We start from the raw sequence: 19,041 nt of genomic DNA, 5'->3' as shown, positions 1-19,041 counted from the left end.
CTTGGTGCTTTCAACATCTCAGTAATTTTTGTTGGTACCCCTAAGTCAAATGAAATACTTCATTGTTCTGCATATTACATATTTAAGTCCAAACAACTTACAAATAATAAGAATTTGTATTCTTTAAACTTAGTGACTATTTAAAAAATACATAAAAATTGAAATAAAAACAATATCTTTATTTCATTCTTAAATAACCACAATTAATTTGGCAGCTAGGTGGTGTGGTAGAGTGCCAAACTCAGAGTTAGGAAGACCTGAATTCAAATTCTACCTCAACTACTCTCTGTAACTAAGTCACTTAACTTTTATTGCCTCTTCTGAAAAAGGGGTTGATATATAGTCCCTATCTCTTAAAGCTGTTATGGAGATCAAATGAAGTAATATATTTAAGTATTATATAAATACTATCTGCAGTTGCTACCACTGCTAATACTACTATTGTTGTTCATTTTTTTTTTCTGTCATGCCCCACTCTTCATGACTTTTATTTGGAGTTTTCTTGGTGAAGTTACTGGAATGATTTACCATTTCCTTCTCCAGCTCATTTTATAGATGAAGAAACTGAAGCAAACAATTAAGTGACTTACCCAAGGTCAAATAGTTTTATTAAAGTATCTGAACTTTGAACTCAAATCTTCCTGACTCCAGACCCAGCATTCCATCCATTGAGTCAACCTAGCTGTCACAGCTATTATGAATAGGCTCTGTGTGTATAAGCCTGTTGGGCATTGCATAATCTCTCAAACCTTGAAATCATATTGAATGGCATCACCCTCTTTTGGGGGGGTTTGCAAGGCAATGGGGTTGAGTGACTTGCTCAACAATTAGGTGTAATTATTAAGTGTCTGAGGCTGGATTTGAACTCAGGTACTCCTGACTCAAGGGCTGGTGCTCTATCCACTGTGCCACCTAGCTGTCCCTTCACCTTCACTTCTGATTCCACAATGGTTTTCTTGCAGTTCTTAGATTTTCATCACAGCAACTGCCAAGACCCCAGCTCTGCCAAGATATGATAGTTATAAACAAGAATGTTAAAAAAAAAGTTTCTTATATAGCGGGTAGAGCACCAGCCCTAGAGTCAGGCTCAAATCTCAGTTCAAATCTGGCCTCAGACACAATAATTACCTAGCTGTGTGGCCCTGGGCAAGCCACTTAACCACATTGCCTAGCAAAAAAACTAAAAAAAAAAAAATAAGGTACAGGTTGCCTAAGCAGACATAAGGATCAGGAACTCAGTCCTTAAGCTTAGGAACAGGGCCCAGTTATATAGTTTTCCCCCATCTCTACTTAGCCCCTTTGAGCAAAACAAGACAGATGTTTGGATGAGTGGGCATAATTGCTTTTCTGCCTAGGAGTCATATACTTGTATTTAGTCCCTTTTCCTTGCAGATATGAGTGAAGTCTCTCTGTCAGACCCTAGGTTTCCCTCAGTATTTGGAGAGAAAGCATTCCCCCCCTCCCTGCAATTTTACTATTTAAAGTTCTTGGGAAAGATTTTAGAAATCATCTATTCAATTCCCTTGTTTTACGGAAGAGAAAATTGAGGCTCCAACAAGGTTAAGTAATTTGACCAAAGCTATCCATATTTTAGCAGAGCTGAGATTTGAACATAGGATTCCCAACTCCAAATTCCATGATCTTTCCTTCAAACCCAATGCCACAGGGCTCAAATCTTCCCCTTACCTCTGTTGTTTTGTTCCCCTTTCTCCTTCCCTTTCTTCTTTTTCTATCCTCATATGATTGAAGGTTATAGAGAGGGGAAGATAGGACTAAATTTTCAGGTCCCTGTCTGGGGAGAATGTTGTGGAAGTATTCTTGCTGATGGATATAACTTAGGTTCTATTTTTAGGGTTTCTCTCTTATTAATACAACTTTGAAGACAAGAGATGAAAATAGGAGTGGGGATGCCCTCCCCAAAACCAGCCTGGAAGTCCCTATGAGAGCAGAGTCAAGTGTCAGAAACTTTTGAGTCTAAAGGAGAAAGTTCAGTCTGAGCAGTCCTGGTGATGCTGGGCCCTGGGCACCAATGGTTCTACATTGGGAACCAGCTTTCCCACCTCTTTCTCTGACTTCTTCCACAGGTCCGCCAGTCTGCCATGACCCTACCTGTACCACCTCCACCTCGAAGGGTGCGGCTCAAGCCCTGGCTGGTTGCCCAAGTGAACAGCTGCCAGTACCCAGGCCTTCAATGGGTCAATGAGGAGCGCAAGCTCTTTTATATCCCATGGCGCCATGCCACCAGGCATGGTCCCACCCAGGATGAAGATGACAACACCATCTTCAAGGTGAGCAGGAACATAAGGGGACAGTGGAGGAGACTGGCAGCAAGGGATTTAGACTTTGGACCCTCATATGTTACCCTAGCCTTGCAGAAAAACTGATGTCATCCCTGCATGCTAAGCTTCACTGCCAATCCAGCAATTGGCTCCTACTCTTTATTATGGATTAAGACTTGGACTTCTACCCACTTCTCCCTCCCACACTTAGAGGATAAGAGTTCCAATGATACATTGATAGGGACAGTAATCCCTCATAGTTATTTTTCTGGTTTCACATACCTATGACACCTATGATTCCTTTTGACAAAAATAGCTCACATTTGGTAGAAAAGGTTAGATTTAGAAGCAATCTTCCAGGGCTGCCTCTGACATTTACTAAGCTGAGTGACTCTGAGCCTCAGAGATGTTAAATGACTTCTCTATATATCACATAGCTAGTAAGTGCCAGAAGGATTTGAACTCAGGGCCCTTCTTATCCTAAGTTTGATTGTTTTCTCTATTCTACTGTGCTGCTTTTCATTTGATCCCCAGTAACGAAGTGGATAGGAAAGATGGACATTGCTCTTCCCATTTTTTAAGATAAGGAAGCTGAGGAATACAGAAATTAAGATTTAACTAATTAATCTGTTAGTAGCAGAGTAGACTAGAAGCAATAAGCGTGTGTTTGAAATTCAACTTAGAAGAGATTTAGGAGTCAGTTTCTGCCTGGAGGAAGGAATGAAGTAAGGGGAAATTTGGGAAGGAGAGAAAAGCTTCCTAAAGGTCCTAGCAGCCCAGCCTTACTTCTTTCAGGTTCTGGGCACCTACTTCTTGACATATTTTGCCTGGTGCCTTGGATCTCTCCTGACATCCCTCTCCCCTACAAAACTTATGGGTACAAAAAGTACCCATTCAGAGACTTCAGAGAAGAGTGGGATCTCTTTGCTTCATTCTTATCCTTGGGCAAGGGTGGGGGGTTGGGGCATCATCCTCATGGTCATCTCTGGACACTTCCCCTCACTCTCCCCACTCCTCCAGGCCTGGGCCAAGGAGACCGGGAAGTACACAGAAGGGGTGGATGAGGCAGATCCTGCCAAGTGGAAGGCCAACCTTCGCTGTGCCCTCAATAAGAGCCGGGAGTTCTGCCTCCGATATGATGGGCCTCGAGACATGCCACCTCAGCCATACAAGATCTACGAGGTCTGTGCCTCGTGCCCTACACCTGCAGGTACTTCCCTTTGCCCCAAGTGGGCCTCTTAGACCCCTAGGGATAAAACCTGGGGGTGGACTCCAGAGTTTGGTCCAAGGGACCCGACTTGGACCCCTCCACCATCATCTGCCTCTGTAGGCTAAAGGCAGCTCTTGTTCCTGATTCCCTGCAGCTGGTTGCCTTCTTCTTCAGGTAGATAATGTGGGAAACAAAGGAATATATGGGTTTACCATGGGTTAATCCCTTCATTTCTTTGAGCCTCAGTTTCTTCATCTGTAAAATGAGGGGGGTTGCAATGGATGACTTTCAAGTTACAGGTCTAGACTATAGGATCAAAAGGAATCATATTATATTTAGCTTTGGAAGTCCATTCTAGCTACAGGCTATTCTAGATGTGATTTCTTCTTTCAGATGAAATCTACAGGATGCTTGGGGAAATGGATTAGGAGAACAGGAGACTAGTTAAGGGACAGAATATTTCTGCTATATGGAGTGTCTACCATTCCCCTCCTCCATGAGTGACTCTAGCAGACTAGGAACTGGTGCTTTTCCAAGTGACCCTGTTTGGTCTGGAATTGGCTGTGGAATTTGTAGATATAGCAGTAAGTTCAGGAACCTCCTGGGGAGAAGAGCGAAGAAGTAGCCTTCCTTGCTGATTTCCTGTGAATGAATATGCATCTATCCCAGTCTTAGTGTGATGCTGTCAGTGTCAATCTCCTCTGTCATCTCAGCTTCCTTAGTGATCATCCTTTGAACCCCCAGACATCACTTCCTCCCATGCTGCCTAGCTTCCCTCCCTTCTTTTTTTTTTCCCTTCCTTCAGAATCCCTGCCTGGGGAAGAAGAAGATGAAGAGGAGGAAGAGGTGAGTTTTGAAATAGAACCAGGTTGAGGTGGGGAGTGGGGATGCCTCTAAGCTTTGTCTGCAGATTTGGACACTTCTTAAGAAGTTGTCCCTCCCCCTTTGCTCTAAAAGTCTACATTCAACAAGTCATTCCACATCTCCATGTGAGACTTTTGGGATATAGAGTAGTTAGACCCAGTTTTCAAGGTGCTTGCAATCTACAGGGAGAAAAAGACAAGCCCATAATAATAAATGCTAGCATTTACATGGTTTCAACTGCCAAGCACTTTATATATTACTTCATTTGTTTCACACAATGACCCTATGAGCTATTGTCATCTCCATTTTGCAGTTTGAACCTAAGAGAGCTTAAGTAACTTACCCAGAGTCATATAGCTAATCAATAGCTAAGGTGGAACTTGAACTCAGGTCTTCCTGGCCCCAAGTCCATCACTCTCTCCACTCTTGCCACGACTGTAATGTAAAGGAGAACATGAGAATTGCCTTGGCAAAGTGCTATGAGAAATCTAAAAAGAGGGAAAGATACACTCCCTTTCCTCTATGCATACAGATTCCTTCAGGAGTTTTCTCTTCAGCTTAGACCTCTCTTCTGAGCCCCATTCCCCACTTGGATGTCCCACTGGTGTTTCAAGCTTAGTTTGTCTCAAGACATTCTTACTACTTTCCCCATGAGCCAGTTCTTTGTGTGTTTACTATTTCAGGGCCACAATTGTTCCTTCTGCCTCCCATGTCCAAACCTTAATGACACTGTCATTTCTTGTCTTACAACAAAACCATTTTACAGAGTTCCATAGTCTACATTTCTGTCTCTCATAGCTATTTCAGTCTTCTTGTTCCCACTATATACTAACATTCCAGTTCTCATCCTCATCATTACCTGCTTCCATGATTTCAATAGCTCACTAACAGGTTCCCATTTTTATACCCGGCCCATCCCTATCTCAACCCAAATCTATTCCTATGCATAGATCTGTTTACATTCCTCTATTCAAATATCTTCAGTGGCTCCAAATTGCCTGCCAAATGAATAAAGTTTAAACTGCTTGCCTAGCATATTCTGCTGCTATCTTAGCTTTTTTCTCAGTCGGTCTTCCATATATCTTGTGATCCAACCAAACTGAACTGATCCCTGTCTTCTGTACATATCTTGTACATTCTTATCTCAGTGCCTTTGTTTATGCTGTTCCCTACACTTGAAATGCCTTTTCATTTGATAAATTCCTATCCATCCTTTATATGCCCACCTCAAATTTATCAATTTATCAAGTGCTTACAAGTATGCCAAGCACTACACTGGAGACATAAGAAAAAGCAAAGACACTTCCCATTTTACATTTTAACTCAAGTGCCATCTTGTCCTAGAAGCTTTCTCTGAGAGTCCACTCAAAGGGACAATGACCCTTTCTTTTTCCCCTGAAAGCTCAAATGAAATACATTAGGAGAAGTGGGCAAGGAGATGAGAGGTAGAGAGGAAATACCACTGCATAGATGATAAATGTGTATTGGACATTTATATGTAAATACATGTGTGTGTCTGTATTTCACATAATCTTCTTCCCCTCCCCCCCCCACCTCTCTCTCAAGATCCAAGAAGGAAAGGTCCATGTTCTAAATAAAATTTATCATCTCTGGAGCCTAACCTGATTCTTTAAACACAATAGGAAAGCTTCTCCAGATTTTTGAGAAGCCAGAATGAGAAGAGATCAGGGAGAGTCTTGATCTGTCTGGAGGCCAGGAAGGCATAGGAAAGGAATTTGATGCCAGATTGTGAAGTCCTTTGAATGCTAGAGGGGTTTGTACTTCATTTAGTAGGTGATGGAAAGCCATCAACATTTTTTCTTTCTGGTAGGATACTTTTCCCATTTTGGAGGGGAATTCTCCTGAACTCTCCAAGTTTTCTCCCAAGGATTCTTTCTACCAATGCCTCTGATGTATGTTCTTTTTCCTTTCCAAAGTGGCTTCTTCATATACACAACAATCTTGTGAGAGAGTTAGAGCAGATAAAACTATATTCATTGGACAAATGAGACTGAGTGATTTGTCCATGATCATCACTTGACAGATCTAGGTCTTGCTAGCTCAAGTCCAACAAAGGCAGAAGGCAGGATCAGTTACTGTGTTCCATATGTATCATCTCAGCATTTACATCCTAATATCAAAATAACAGTGATTTATTTTTCCTTCTCTCTTCCCCACTAGCTACAAAAGATGTTGCCATATCTGAGCCTCAAAGGTGGGGCATGGGGGCTTGGTGTAAAGAAAAAAATCCTTAGGGTACCAGAGGTACTGTGGTCAGGTTGGGGAGGGGGGAGGGAAGGCCTGAATTCTTGACTTTGGTTGCAGAGACTGGGATCTGGGGTTTTCTTGGGAGGGCTCCTGGGGAGGGGGATTAATGACTATTTTGGGTTTTTTTGGACTACAGAACAACATACCTCCTCCATGGTCCCCTATACTTTGCCGAAGGAAGAACAGAAGTGGCCCTCTACCAGTCTTCAGCCACCTCTTGGGCTGGGACCCTCCCCTCCTGAGCCTACCATTCTGGGCCCCTCTGCTAATTTTGGGGAGCTGATTCCCGAAGACCATGCTGCCAACTTGGCTCCTGAACAACAAGGGCTTCCCGGTCTGCTTATCAGTCCCCACATGTTGCCATGTAAGGACCTCTTAGCTTGAATTGGAGAGGGTTAAGAGAAGAGGAAGGAATAGAAGACAGCTAGATCTGGCTAGACTAAATGAGGGTTTCTTTGCTTGAGAAATCATATGATTCTTAGATTTAAGAGGGAGCAAGGTCCTTGGAATCAGAGCCAAAGCATCCTCTTCAACAAGTCGTCAGTAAACACTGGTGAAATGCCTACTTGGTATCAGATACTGGTAAGCACTGGGGATATAAGAGCTAAAGACGGTTCCTACTCTCAGGGCATGATCTATTGAGAGAGACAGCATGAAAACAAAGCATGTAAAAAATCTAAACAGCTTAATTTGGAAATAATCTCAGAGGGAAAAAAAACACTCATGTATTAAGAAGGATCAAGGGCCACAATATGGGACTGAGGTTGGGAGGGTGAATCCAATGGCATTATTAGGAAAGGAAAAACAAAGTTGAGAGGGAAGGAGAAGGTAGATTGATGTAGGATGAAGACAGATGGGGTTGTCTTAACTGTGGCAGGAACTGGGATTAAGGAAAGTGGATGCTCACGTGGAACCTGGGGGTTGGTTGGGTTGTCCCCTTCTCACAGTAACAGACCTGGAGATCAAGTTTCAGTACCGAGGACAGCCACCCTTTTCCCTCACCATCAGCAACCCCCAGGGTTGCCGCCTCTTCTACAGCCAGCTGGAGGCTACCCAGGACCAAGTGGAACTCTTTGGGCCAGTGAGCCTGGAGCAGGTGCGTTTTCCTGGTCCAGAGGGCATCCCTAGTGAGAAGCAGCGCTTCTATACCCACCAGCTACTGGATGTGTTAGACCGAGGCCTTATCCTGCAGCTCCAGGGTCAGGATCTCTATGCCATACGTCTTTGCCAATGCAAAGTGTTCTGGAGCGGACCCTGTGCCACACCTTCTGCCATACCACGACCCATCCAACGAGAGAAGAAGACAAAACTTTTCAGTCTTGAGCAGTTCCTCAGTGGTGAGGCCAGCTCTCTACTCTCCCTGCTATCTGGCTTTTCTTTTCCCTTTTTCTTTTGACACCCATCTGGTCCTAAAACCTGGTGCTTTTGTCATGAGCATTTGTTCCCCCACTGACCATTCTGGATGTTGAAGGAAAGGGACTAGGTCTCACTTACAGTTGCCTCTTGGCTCTATTCTCTATCCTAGAGCTGATCCTATTTCAAAAGGGCCAGACCACAACTCCACCAGCCTTTGAGATTTTCTTTTGCTTTGGGGAGGAATGGCCAGACAGAAAACCTAAGGAGAAGAAACTCATTACGGTACAGGTAGGTATGTGTTGAACAAATAAGTCCAACTACTTCACGACCTGATCACTTTCCTTCTTTCCAGTCTTCTTACATTACTCCCCTCGTTACTTCCCCTAAAGCTCCAGCTCCAATCTCTCTGTGCCTTCCATATCTAGAATGCTCTCCTCCCTCCCACCCTCTCCTAGATCCCCTGGCTTCCTTTAAGACTACTCAAGCCATTCTGGACAGCAGTTTGTAACTATGCCCAATGGACAATAAAACTGTGCAGACCCTTTGAAACAGCAATACCATTGCTAGGTCTGTATCCCAAGGAGTTCTTTAAAGAAAATCCACATGTACAGAAATATTCATAGCAGCTCTTTCTATAGTGGCAAAGATTGGGGAATGGCTAAACAAACTGTGGCATATGAATGTGATGGGGTACTATTGTTCTGTGAGAAATCATGAGCAGATGGGTTTCAGAAAAGCCTGGAAAAATGTACATGAACTGATGCTGGGTGAAGTGAGCAGAACCCAGAACATGATACTCAATAACAGCAACATCGTGTGATGATCAAGTATGATAGACTTAGCCTCTCCCAGCAATTCAGGGATCAAGGACAATTCTAAAGGACTTGTAATGGAAAATACCATCCACCTCCAGAGAAATAACTATGGAGTTTGGATACAGACCAAAGTCTACACTTTTTAAAATGTTTTCTTTTTTTTTCTTTCTCATGGTTTTCCCCCACTTGTTCTGATTCTTCTTTCAGAACATAACTAATATGGAATTATATTTAACATATCTGTTAGTGATGATGTTTGTCCTTCATTCTCTAAGAAGATCATGGCATCAGGGAGGTGATGTCATGACAAGCATATGAATGGGATTTGAGTGAGGGGGGCTGTGCTGAGTCATCAGCCTCACTTTCTCCTCTGAACCATCTAGGTCTAATGGTCAGATGGGAATCAAGGTGATTGGAGATAAGTAGCTCTGGATCTGAGGTAATTAGGGTTAAGTGTCTTGCCCAAGGTCACACAACTGAGGTTGAACCTAAACTCAGGTCTTCCTGATTCCAGTCTAGAGTTCTATTCACTGTACTACCTAACTACTAGATGGGAATCAGGAAGACTCATCTGACCCCAGGCAATTCACTGAACTGTTTACCTCAGTGCCTTGTCTGGAAAATGAACTGGAAAAGTAAATGGCAAACTACTCTAATAAACACAATTTTCACGGATAATATATGAAATTAGTCCCCAAAGGATGGGGAGGGGGAGGAAAGGAAGGAAGGAAGGAGAAGAATGTGGGTTTCAAAATCTTACAAAAAATTAATGTTGGAAAACTAGCTTTATGTGTGATTGGAAAAACATAAAATTTAAGGCCTCCAGGAAGAGGCCTTTTTAAGTTTCCACAGCTACTAATGCTTTCCTCCATCTTCTTGTGATTCCCATCCATAAGGATGTTCTTAGTAGATTGTAGCCTATGGAAGGACATGTTTTTGCTCGGCACAGGGTCTAGCACATAAGTGCTTATTGATTGACAAGGGTCTGTTTCCTTATCAACAAATTGGATCATTCTTGAGATCTCTTGCTGCACAGAATCCTGTGATCCCTCCCCGTGCCTCAACTTTTTCTTCAAGGATCATCAAGAATATTGATGTAGTCACTCAAAGCATTCCTATCTCCTTCCCATTCCTCTCCTCCAGGTGGTACCTGTAGCAGCTCGGCTTCTACTAGAGATGTTCTCAGGGGAGCTTTCCTGGTCAGCCGACAGCATCCGCCTACAAATCTCAAACCCAGATCTAAAGGACAGGATGGTAGAGCAGTTTAAGGAGCTACATCACATTTGGCAGCGACAGCAGCGCCTGCCACCTGCCCCCTCTGCACCTCCTGGACAGGGCCTTTCTACTGGCACAGGGCCCTGGCCCATTCACCAACTTGGCATGCATCCATGAAGCTACTGCTCATCACCCATCCCTCACTAGCTTTTACACAAGATCTTGGCCCAGTGCTCTAAAGACCCAGTGGCCACTTTTAGAGTCAGGATGAGCTAGGCCTTGTATGTTGAAGAGGGCTTTGTGCTCAGAGGGAAAGGGGTTAGGATGGCAAGTCTCTTGGTTCTCCCTATCAGCAGGAGCTAGTAGGGAAGATGCCCAATTCTGGGCTGCCAGTGTCACCAAGTTGCATTAGGCAAAAAGCAACCAACACTTGATATGGAAGGCAAGGAGCAGGAGATTTCTGGGACCTTGTAAGGAAAAGGCAGTGCTTTCCAGATAGGAAGACTCCCTTTTCCATTCTTCCCACTTTCAATAGAAGGGGGGGGGGGAAGTGTTGCCAGCCAAGTGACCCTCAATAGAGGACATTAGCAGTTCACAGGAGCTGGGAGATCTATTTCAACAGATTCCTCATGGGATCTACAGTTTTACTTATTCCTAGAGAAACACTTTTGTTTCCCAAAAGAAGCCACAGTTTAAGGTGGTAGCTACTCCCATTTTTGAGGGCATAGCAAACAGCTAAAGTAGGAAATGGGATTTTGTAATATAATTTTAAATTGCATTGAAAGTGAGCTATGGCTGATAAGCCATATTAACATTAAAGAATTAGATTTATTGACACGTCTGAATTGCTTTTGTTTCTAGTATCACTCTGCCCCCCCCAACTCCCATCTGATGTTGACCAGGACAGAACATCTTGCTTCAAGACAGAATGTCCCCAGAGCAGCTCTGCTTTCCAACCAAATATGGTGAAGCAACTGACTACTTAGGATTCCTTACCTAATTCCCACCACAGTAAGTGGTATCTCAGGGATGGTCATCATCTTGAGCTTTTCATCACCCACTATTGTTCTATCTCCACAACCCTGAAAATGTATGTAATTGAACATCATCTCCAGTCTTTCCATTTCTCTCATTCTCTGACCTTTGCAACTTCCAGTCCCTCTGCCCCCCTCCCTATTTTCCCAGGACATAACCCTGCTCTAGATTTACTTTCCTCTCTTGCAAATCTCTTTTTCATCTTTGGCTTTTGGTTCCTTTGAACAATCATGTGCCTTTTTTCTGCTCTTGTTGGATCTTTGTCTTCAGATTTCAGTGGTTCCATGTTACCCTTGGAATAAAATATATACTTGTTGGACATTTACATCTTTTACAACCTAGCTCCAACTTCCTAGGCTGGTTATACATGTTTCATCACAAATATCAGCCAAACTAGCTCTTCTCACTTTTGCAATGAATGATCTTTCCAAGCCCAACTCAGGATCTCCCCCAATAGGGCCTTTTTTGATTCACTTTCACCAGGCAAGTTCTCTTCAACTCTAGTCTGTTGGTGGATTGCTTGATTAAAGGTAATGTCAAGGTAACAGAAACATAAGGGTGATGATCAAGTTTAATGGACTTGCCCATTCCATCAATGCAATAATCAGGGACAATTTTAGAGCACCTGCAACGGAGAATACCATCTGTATCCAGAGAAAGAACTGTGGAGTTTAAACAAAGATCAAAGTCTATTACTTCAACTTTTTTTAAAAAAAAGGTGTACTCTTCCACTTTAAAAAAAAATGTCTTATGTACCACATAATTTTGCTATCTCTAATATTTTATTTTCTCCTCAAGGATATGATTTCTTTCTCAACACATTTAATTTCAAACAATGCATAGCATGGAACAATGTAAAGATTACCAGACTGCCTTCGTGTGTGGGGGGATGGGGGTGGAGGGAGGGAATGCTGAGTGGGAGAAAAATTGTAAAATTCAAAACCTTACCAAAAATTATAGGTAGAAACTACTATCATATATAACTGGCAAACAAAACATTAATAAAAAAAAAAAAGGTAATGTGAAGAGAGTACTAATGTGGGGGAAGCAGGAATTTATGTTAAAAGATCAATCCATCAAGCTTTAAAGAAAACTTGTGTCACCACAGTTTATATGAAGATGTAAACAAAATTTGTGCTATAAGTTGTACTGTTACATGCTTCAGATCTTAGGCACAAAACACATCAAATGTCTGAACGATGATGACTTTTATGACCATTGCATCCTTGATAACACTCTGCTTCAGTAGTAAAAGAATCCTCATAGCAAATGTTTCTAGTATCCTGTCCCTCAGGGATTATGTACAATTCACCCTGTCAGCCTTGTTGTAGTGGTTGGGACAGTGGTATCTGACTCTTGTGACCCTATTTAGGGGTTTCTTGACAAAGATAAGGAGTGGTTTGCCATTTCCTTCTGCATCTTATTTTACAGAAGAGGAAACTGAGACAAACTGGGTCTTCCCAGAGTAACACAACTAGTGTATGTCATAATTGAACTCAGATCCTCCTGATTTGAAGGCTAGCACTCTCTCCAGTGTGCCTCATAGCTACCCATTTATTTTCAGTTACATTTCATCAACACAGCATGAGTTATATTCATTTATTTTTTAAAATATATTAATGTGGGTGCAGCTAGGTGGTGCAGTGGATAGAGCACAGGCCCTGGGGTCAGGAGTATCTGAGTTCAAATCCGGCCTCAGACAATAATTACCTAGCTGTGTGGCCTTGGGCAAGCTACTTAACCCCATTGCCTTGCAAAAAAAAAAAAACAACCCTAAAATATATTAATGTGGGGTAGTTGGTAGCATAGTGGATAGAGTACAAGCCCTAAACACGTGAGACCCCAGACACTTGATATTACTACTCACAAAAGCTGTGACCTTGGGCAAGTCACTTAATCCATTGTCTTGCAAAAATACAATGATTCCTGGAAATTCAAAGCAGCCTAAGACCTTTTATACTACATACTTTATTATACACTTCCACTTGCTATTAAATCTTCTCTACCTAATCTTTAAATTGCTGTTTAATCAAAGTAACTTTTTTTCCCAAACATTTAGGGAGAACAAAGTAGTGGTAGGGCAATGGGCTACTGCGATTAATATGCATTTAGGGTTGAGTGACAGCTAAATCTTGTCTGAGGTCAAATCTGAACTCAGGTCCTCCTGACTCCAGGACCAGTGTTCTATCCACCACACCATCTAGCTGCCCCCTAATAATATGCATTTTTCAAAAGGGTTTCCCCTTCATTCTTTCCCAACTGCCCCTGTTGTGGATGCTATGTCACCCACACTATTTCATGTACATTCTATATTTAATGACCTGTAAAAATGTTGTCTCCCCTTAATAGAATACAAAATTCCTAAGAGGGAGGATATCGTTTTTCTATTTGTATCCTTAGTATTCAGCAAACAGTGGGCACTTAATGCTCCTGGATAATATGATGCTGCAAACAGTCATTCTGACAAAGACAAATATATTAACTTCACTGCTGCAGAAAGAGTCGAATTGACATAACTCCACCTGTCACTGGAAAACCAAGCAATCTTTTTTCCATTTTAACTAGAGCCTACTTAATCTGGCTTCGTATCTGCATAAACACAGGTCACAAAATCCACTATACATCTGAAGTTGCAAAAGACTTTTTCCTCTCTACAATGTCAAAGTTAGTTTCCACATTGGTAAAAGGTTCATGCTATTGTCCAAGACTAAAGCACAATTAAGATACACTCCCACCAAATTAGTTAAGACCCTGTTGGGGAAAGGAAATGGTCAATTTTTTAAAGCTATTTCTTTTAAAAATCACGCCCCCCCCAAAAAAAAGCTGAGAGCTTTCTCTATCAAAAAGTTCAGTATCAAGTCTCCTGCTCATTAATAAATGTCCCTATAAATAAGTCTTTGCTAGTAACCCACAATTATCAACACATATTGTAATGGATATTGTTTTAGTCATATACCTGCAGCTCTGTGGAGAATACATTGGCACATTAGCAATTTTTCACAAAGGGACTACAATAGCCAATGTAAACAGACTCCCCAGTTAATTTCCCCTATCCCTCCTGTTTCCAAATAGTACTGAACTCCTGGATGGGCAAAGACCAAGGGCTGCTACCACTGTGGCTCCAGTTAGTTCTGTCAGTGTTATTTTTGAAAAATTCTAAATGCTCATCAGCTGAAACTGGGGAGTCAAGCACAGGAGATTTTCACCTCATAAGAAATGCCTGGTTGAAGTTATTTCCCCCATAACCCAGGATCAACAGTGCTCATAAATTTTGAAGCTAGCCACTAATTAGATACACAGGTCAGATTACAGTTGATGGCAGAAAAGTAGAGATTACATAAGCCTTCCTCAAAAGACTAGCCCTCATCCTTTAAAGATACAGTAGAAGCATAATAAATGCTAGCTGATAGGGGATAATTAAGAATCTGATTACTAAAAAGGATGGAAAAGTATTTAAGTGCTTAGTTTGCCAAGCACTGTACTAAGTGCTGGAGATATAACAAAGGCAAACAAGACCCACTTCTCCACCATCTTCCATCATGGAGCCTACACCTCCCCCCAGTGATGCTGGTTCTGATCAGGGACCCTTTCCACCTTATCTTGCCTGGCACCAAGGTCACTATGTCACTTTCTTGTCATCTCCATAATGGTGATCTGGGATGCTATTATTCTGTAAGAAATGATGAGCAGGCAGATTTCAGAAAAGCCTGGAAAGACTTGCTTGAACTGACTCTGAGTGATATGAGCAGAACCAGGAGAACATTGTACACACTAACAGCAACATTATAAGATGATCAACTATGATGAACTTTGTGTTCTCCTCAACAACACAGTGCTCAAAGACAATTCCAAAAGACTTGTGATGGATAATGCCATCCACATCCAGAGAAAAAACTATGGAGTCTGAAAGCAGACTAAAGCTTTTTTAAACAATTTTTTTCATTTTCCCTTGTTATGATTTTTTTCACTATATGACTAATGTGGAAATGTTTTAACACAACTGTACATGTATAACCCATATACAACTACTTGCTGTCTTGGGGAAGGGGAAGGAAAGGGGAGAGAGAGAGAGAGAGAGAGAGAGAGAGAGAGAGAAATGTGAACTCAAAAATCTTACAAAAAAATGTTGAAAACTATCTTTATACATAAATACAAAAAACAAAGAAAAAAATGAAGGTAATCACAGCACCCCTAACTACAGATGTGTTGAACATTACACACCTCTGGTGTTTTATCAGTTGGCATAGATACTCTCCCCTCCATCAAGATAATAAGAAATGAGACATTAAGGTAAAAATTGAGTGACACTGGGACCAGGTCCTTAAGAAGGATGAGAACTATTATAGCCTATAGCAACACCCTAGGCAGAAGAGCTTGTCCTCTATTTGTAAAATGACCAGTGTTAATCTAGACCTTTTCAAGGAGGGGGGCAGAGAGTGAGAAAAATTAGGGGAGAAAGGGTCAAACAGAGAAGTAGTTAAGACAGAAACAAATTAACATTTTAAATTTATTTTTTGGTTGTTTTTTCAGTTTATTTTGTTGTTGTTGGTTTGTTCTCGAGATGGCTACAACACCAGACGGAACAATGCGCTCAAGTCCAATACCTGTGCAGGGCTACACTGCTTTGAAATGTTAAGATCTTCTTTTGGTCCTCCCCACCCCCATCAAATAATTTTCAAATCTTTGAATAAAATAGTTATTGGTCAGCCCCGTAAAACCTCTTTAAACCTCACCCCCCCCCTTTCCTCTTTCCCATATTTGGGAAAAAAAAGAAAAAATACCTCAAAATTTTTTTTAAAAAAACACCTAAAAAAGAGAAAATTTATATATATATATAGATATATATATATAATATATATATATATGACTCCCCCAGTTTTGGATCTTCTCCACGAGGCTGACAACTACTGGATGAGCCAGATGCAAGTAGACTTAGGGTCTGAATGGGGCCAGAGTTGGGGTGGGTTTGAACTTTGATGCTCCCATCCTCCCCTGACTTACTGGTGAACCGCATGTACAGGTCAGGACTAGCTCTAGCTCTCTTGCTCATTGTTCCTTGTCTGAACATCAAGTTTAAAGGGGGAGAGAATTGGAGGGTGGGAGAAATCCTTACTCCACTTGGATCCCTGCCCCCAACAAAATAAAACAAAGTATTCCCCCCCCAAAAAAAACTCCCAACTAAACACCTCCAAGATGTATTTTTTTTTCCTGCTTCTCCAGTGCAGCAATTTGGTTAATTCATTTCAATCCCCACATTTCCTTAAGTAATTCTGTTGTGTGATTTTTTGTTTCATTTCACAGAAAGTTTGCTACTTTTAGTGTGGTGTTTCTGGGTTTTTTTGTTGCCAGGCAAATGTTTCTCTTCAGGTTTCCATTTACTTTTCCTTTTTTTTTTTTAAATATTTTTTCCCCTTCTAAAAATGAGTCCATCAGGAAACCACCAGCATCCCTCCCACCATGCTGGACAGGCTGCAGCCATCCTTTAAAACAAAATCATCTGATTTGCCCTCTCACTCAAACAGGAGCTTCCCCACAGGACTGCCCCCGGAGGCCAGAGTCTCTCCCTGTTTGCTGGGACAGCACTGATGAAAGGGTGTGAAAGTCCCTCCGCCACAAGGAAGGTTTCTGATTGTGAGACACATTCTTGTTTTCCATTTTCCTGTCTTCTATTAAAAGACATTCCTGGGTAAAAACAAAGAAGGTAAGTGATTATCAGTGCAGAGTCAACTTTGCCAAGAACTAGGTCATAGGCAGTGCCAGAGATATTCTCTGAACTGGCCTGTCAGGCTCAGCTATCGCTACTCTCTGTCGTCCTACAACTAACTTCCACTCTGACTCAATCATTAAATCTGTGACTAGAGACTAAGACCAAGAAGATTTCTGTCTGAAGCAGAAGGGTCTTCACATCACTTAAAAATAATTAAATGTCCATTCTGTGCTTAACAATGAACTCCTCAAATCCTGATGGTACCAGATATATTCAAGCCATTTAAGAAGATAAACTGGGAAAAAAACAAACACAGACCATCCCTTTCAGGAGATGGTCACTCTAAGACCTTGGAATCCTACCAAGCCATTCAAAATGTCCTCTTAGGAAGATAAGCTATAGACCCATGAAAGAATTGCTTTTTTTCTTTTCAGCTAAGAAAACAACATGAAGTTAACTGGTACCACAGGAAAAAAATACCCTGGAGTGGGCGTTGGCCTTGTGCTCCTGGACTGTTGAGCTTTCTTTGCTTGAAAATTCAGCAAAGAATTCTCCAGCTAAATGGAAGAAGCCAGTAGCAAGCAGACTGAAAGCCTTTGCTTTGGCTTTCGTCAAAACTTTCAGTGTTGCTTTCCAATTATCAGAGTAGAAATTTTGCTTATCATGAAAACTCAGACTGATAAGGAGTTCATAGATTTAAATCATACTTAAGGCAGTGCTTCTGCCCAAACCCATCAAGGTTCTTCATGCCCCAGTCATCTACTTCACAAAACACAAACATGATTAAAAGAATCCTAATTGTTTGTCAATCTGTATCCTTATGTGCAGTTTAATGGTCCCAATTTCTGCCTTTTTAAATATTTTTCCCCTTCTAAAAATGAGTCCATCAGGAAACCACCAGCATCCCTCCCACCATGCTGGACACAGGCTGCAGCCATCCTTTAAAACAAAATCATCTGATTTGCCCTCTCACTCAAACAGGAGCTTCCCCACAGGACAATTTGCTAAGAATAATGTGTGTGTGTGTGCTGTGTATGTCTGTGTCTGTGTGTTTAATAAAAGGAAGAGGGGGAGAGAGAAGGGATTGCCTGGAAAAGTCTAGGACAGGTCAGGTCAATGCTGCCCACACTTGGCTCAATTAAGAAGAAAGTGACAATTTATATTCTATTATCTATCTATCTATCTATCTATCAATCTATCTATCTATTTATCTATCTATCTCTATCTACGCACTGGGCAGAATAACTCACCTGGGAGACAGGCACAGAACAGAAGCTCAAGCTATCGAAACAACCTGGTGAAATCCCTCAAGGCCCAGCAGACTTGTTTACATTCCTCAGCACTGTCAAGAAAAAAGAACATCCAGCTTTAGTGGTGAGAAGAGAGGAAGAAAAGGCAGAGCAGTTAAAATCGTGCTGCCTGAGTATTCCAACTCAGTCAGATTCCAGCTTGAGAGTTCCTTGACCCCATCTCACATTTCTGCTTGAACTGGAAGTTTTATAAAGAATGTGTCTTTTCTGGTGCAGATCTTGATACAAATGCCTGCTACGCAAGTTGTAAAAACAAAAATTAAGTTTACTCTATTGAGGTTCTGTTTTCTTTCTATCCTAACTTGATGTTGCATTATATTCTCCTCTATTCACATTAGTATAATTTAGGCTACAAAAGGTCAGAGAAACCAAGTCTACATCAGTCATTGATTTTCTAGCTCAACAGGCTCTTCAGGATTTTTTTCTGAAGGAGGGGAGAGAGGAGTTGGGGCATGTTGAGCAGCAAGCAGCAAGAGGAGGAGGAAGTTGGAGATGGTCCTCAAGTAAAGAGCAGAGCTTCCTGAGGGGCCCATCAACACTTACTTTAACATAACTTACATTAACAAAGCACTGTTTGGCACAAAAAAAGTGACTAAGACACTGAAACAGGAACTGAGGTCCAGATAACAAAATGGGCCCAACCTCAATAATCTGGCAGAACTGGCCTAATACAGATTAAGGAGCAACAGAGAGAGTTCTGGCATCATCTTCTGAATATCCTCATGCTTGGAATGTTCAGGTTACCAATACCCCTACAGGCATGGGTCTTATGTTCACAAGTTTTCCTTTTAGTTTGGAGCAAGTGTTATCAAAGGGGGAAAGTACAAGGAAAAACAGAATAGGATAGAAGAGAGAATAAAAATTAATGCTTTAAGCATCTATATTCCAATTTTCCTACATCATGTGAATCTTTAAATATCAGAACCCTGATCTGAATAAAAAGTAGAATCTTGCAGTTATCTTCCATTCCTGTAACCTAGAA

The 19,041-nt window shown here is 41.6% G+C and overlaps 1 protein-coding gene and 1 long non-coding RNA gene across 8 annotated transcripts in view; one reads left to right on the top strand and one right to left on the bottom strand.

Annotated features, from left to right (window-relative positions):
* The window catches only part of IRF5 (interferon regulatory factor 5), a 25,283-nt gene extending 13,349 nt beyond the window's left edge, over window positions 1-11,934 (top strand). For 6 of the 7 annotated variants that reach the window (XM_074193740.1, XM_074193738.1, XM_074193736.1 and 3 more), the window contains 8 exons: window positions 2,085-2,288; window positions 3,300-3,489; window positions 4,295-4,335; window positions 6,535-6,568; window positions 6,758-6,985; window positions 7,569-7,958; window positions 8,147-8,265; window positions 9,936-11,933. In XM_074193740.1, coding sequence (XP_074049841.1) covers window positions 2,100-2,288; window positions 3,300-3,489; window positions 4,295-4,335; window positions 6,535-6,568; window positions 6,758-6,985; window positions 7,569-7,958; window positions 8,147-8,265; window positions 9,936-10,184 — 1,440 coding nt within the window. In that variant the 5' untranslated portion in view covers window positions 2,085-2,099 and the 3' untranslated portion in view covers window positions 10,185-11,933. Of the gene's footprint in view, window positions 1-2,084; window positions 2,289-3,299; window positions 3,490-4,294; window positions 4,336-6,534; window positions 6,569-6,757; window positions 6,986-7,568; window positions 7,959-8,146; window positions 8,266-9,935 lie in introns of all 7 variants that reach the window. The other variant, XM_074193734.1, reaches the window with a different exon arrangement.
* LOC141492960 (uncharacterized) lies at window positions 10,871-19,035 on the bottom strand. The gene is made up of 2 exons (XR_012470090.1): window positions 18,000-19,035; window positions 10,871-16,724 (listed from the first exon to the last, which is right to left on the bottom strand). It is a non-coding gene; the product is annotated as an uncharacterized LOC141492960 (long non-coding RNA).
* Window positions 19,036-19,041: the final 6 nt, after the last annotated feature.

This window comes from Macrotis lagotis, chromosome 7, assembly GCF_037893015.1.
Source record: "Macrotis lagotis isolate mMagLag1 chromosome 7, bilby.v1.9.chrom.fasta, whole genome shotgun sequence".
In the NCBI taxonomy this organism is placed as follows: Eukaryota; Metazoa; Chordata; class Mammalia; order Peramelemorphia; family Peramelidae; genus Macrotis; species Macrotis lagotis.
This window is presented reverse-complemented; position numbering and strand designations above follow the sequence as displayed.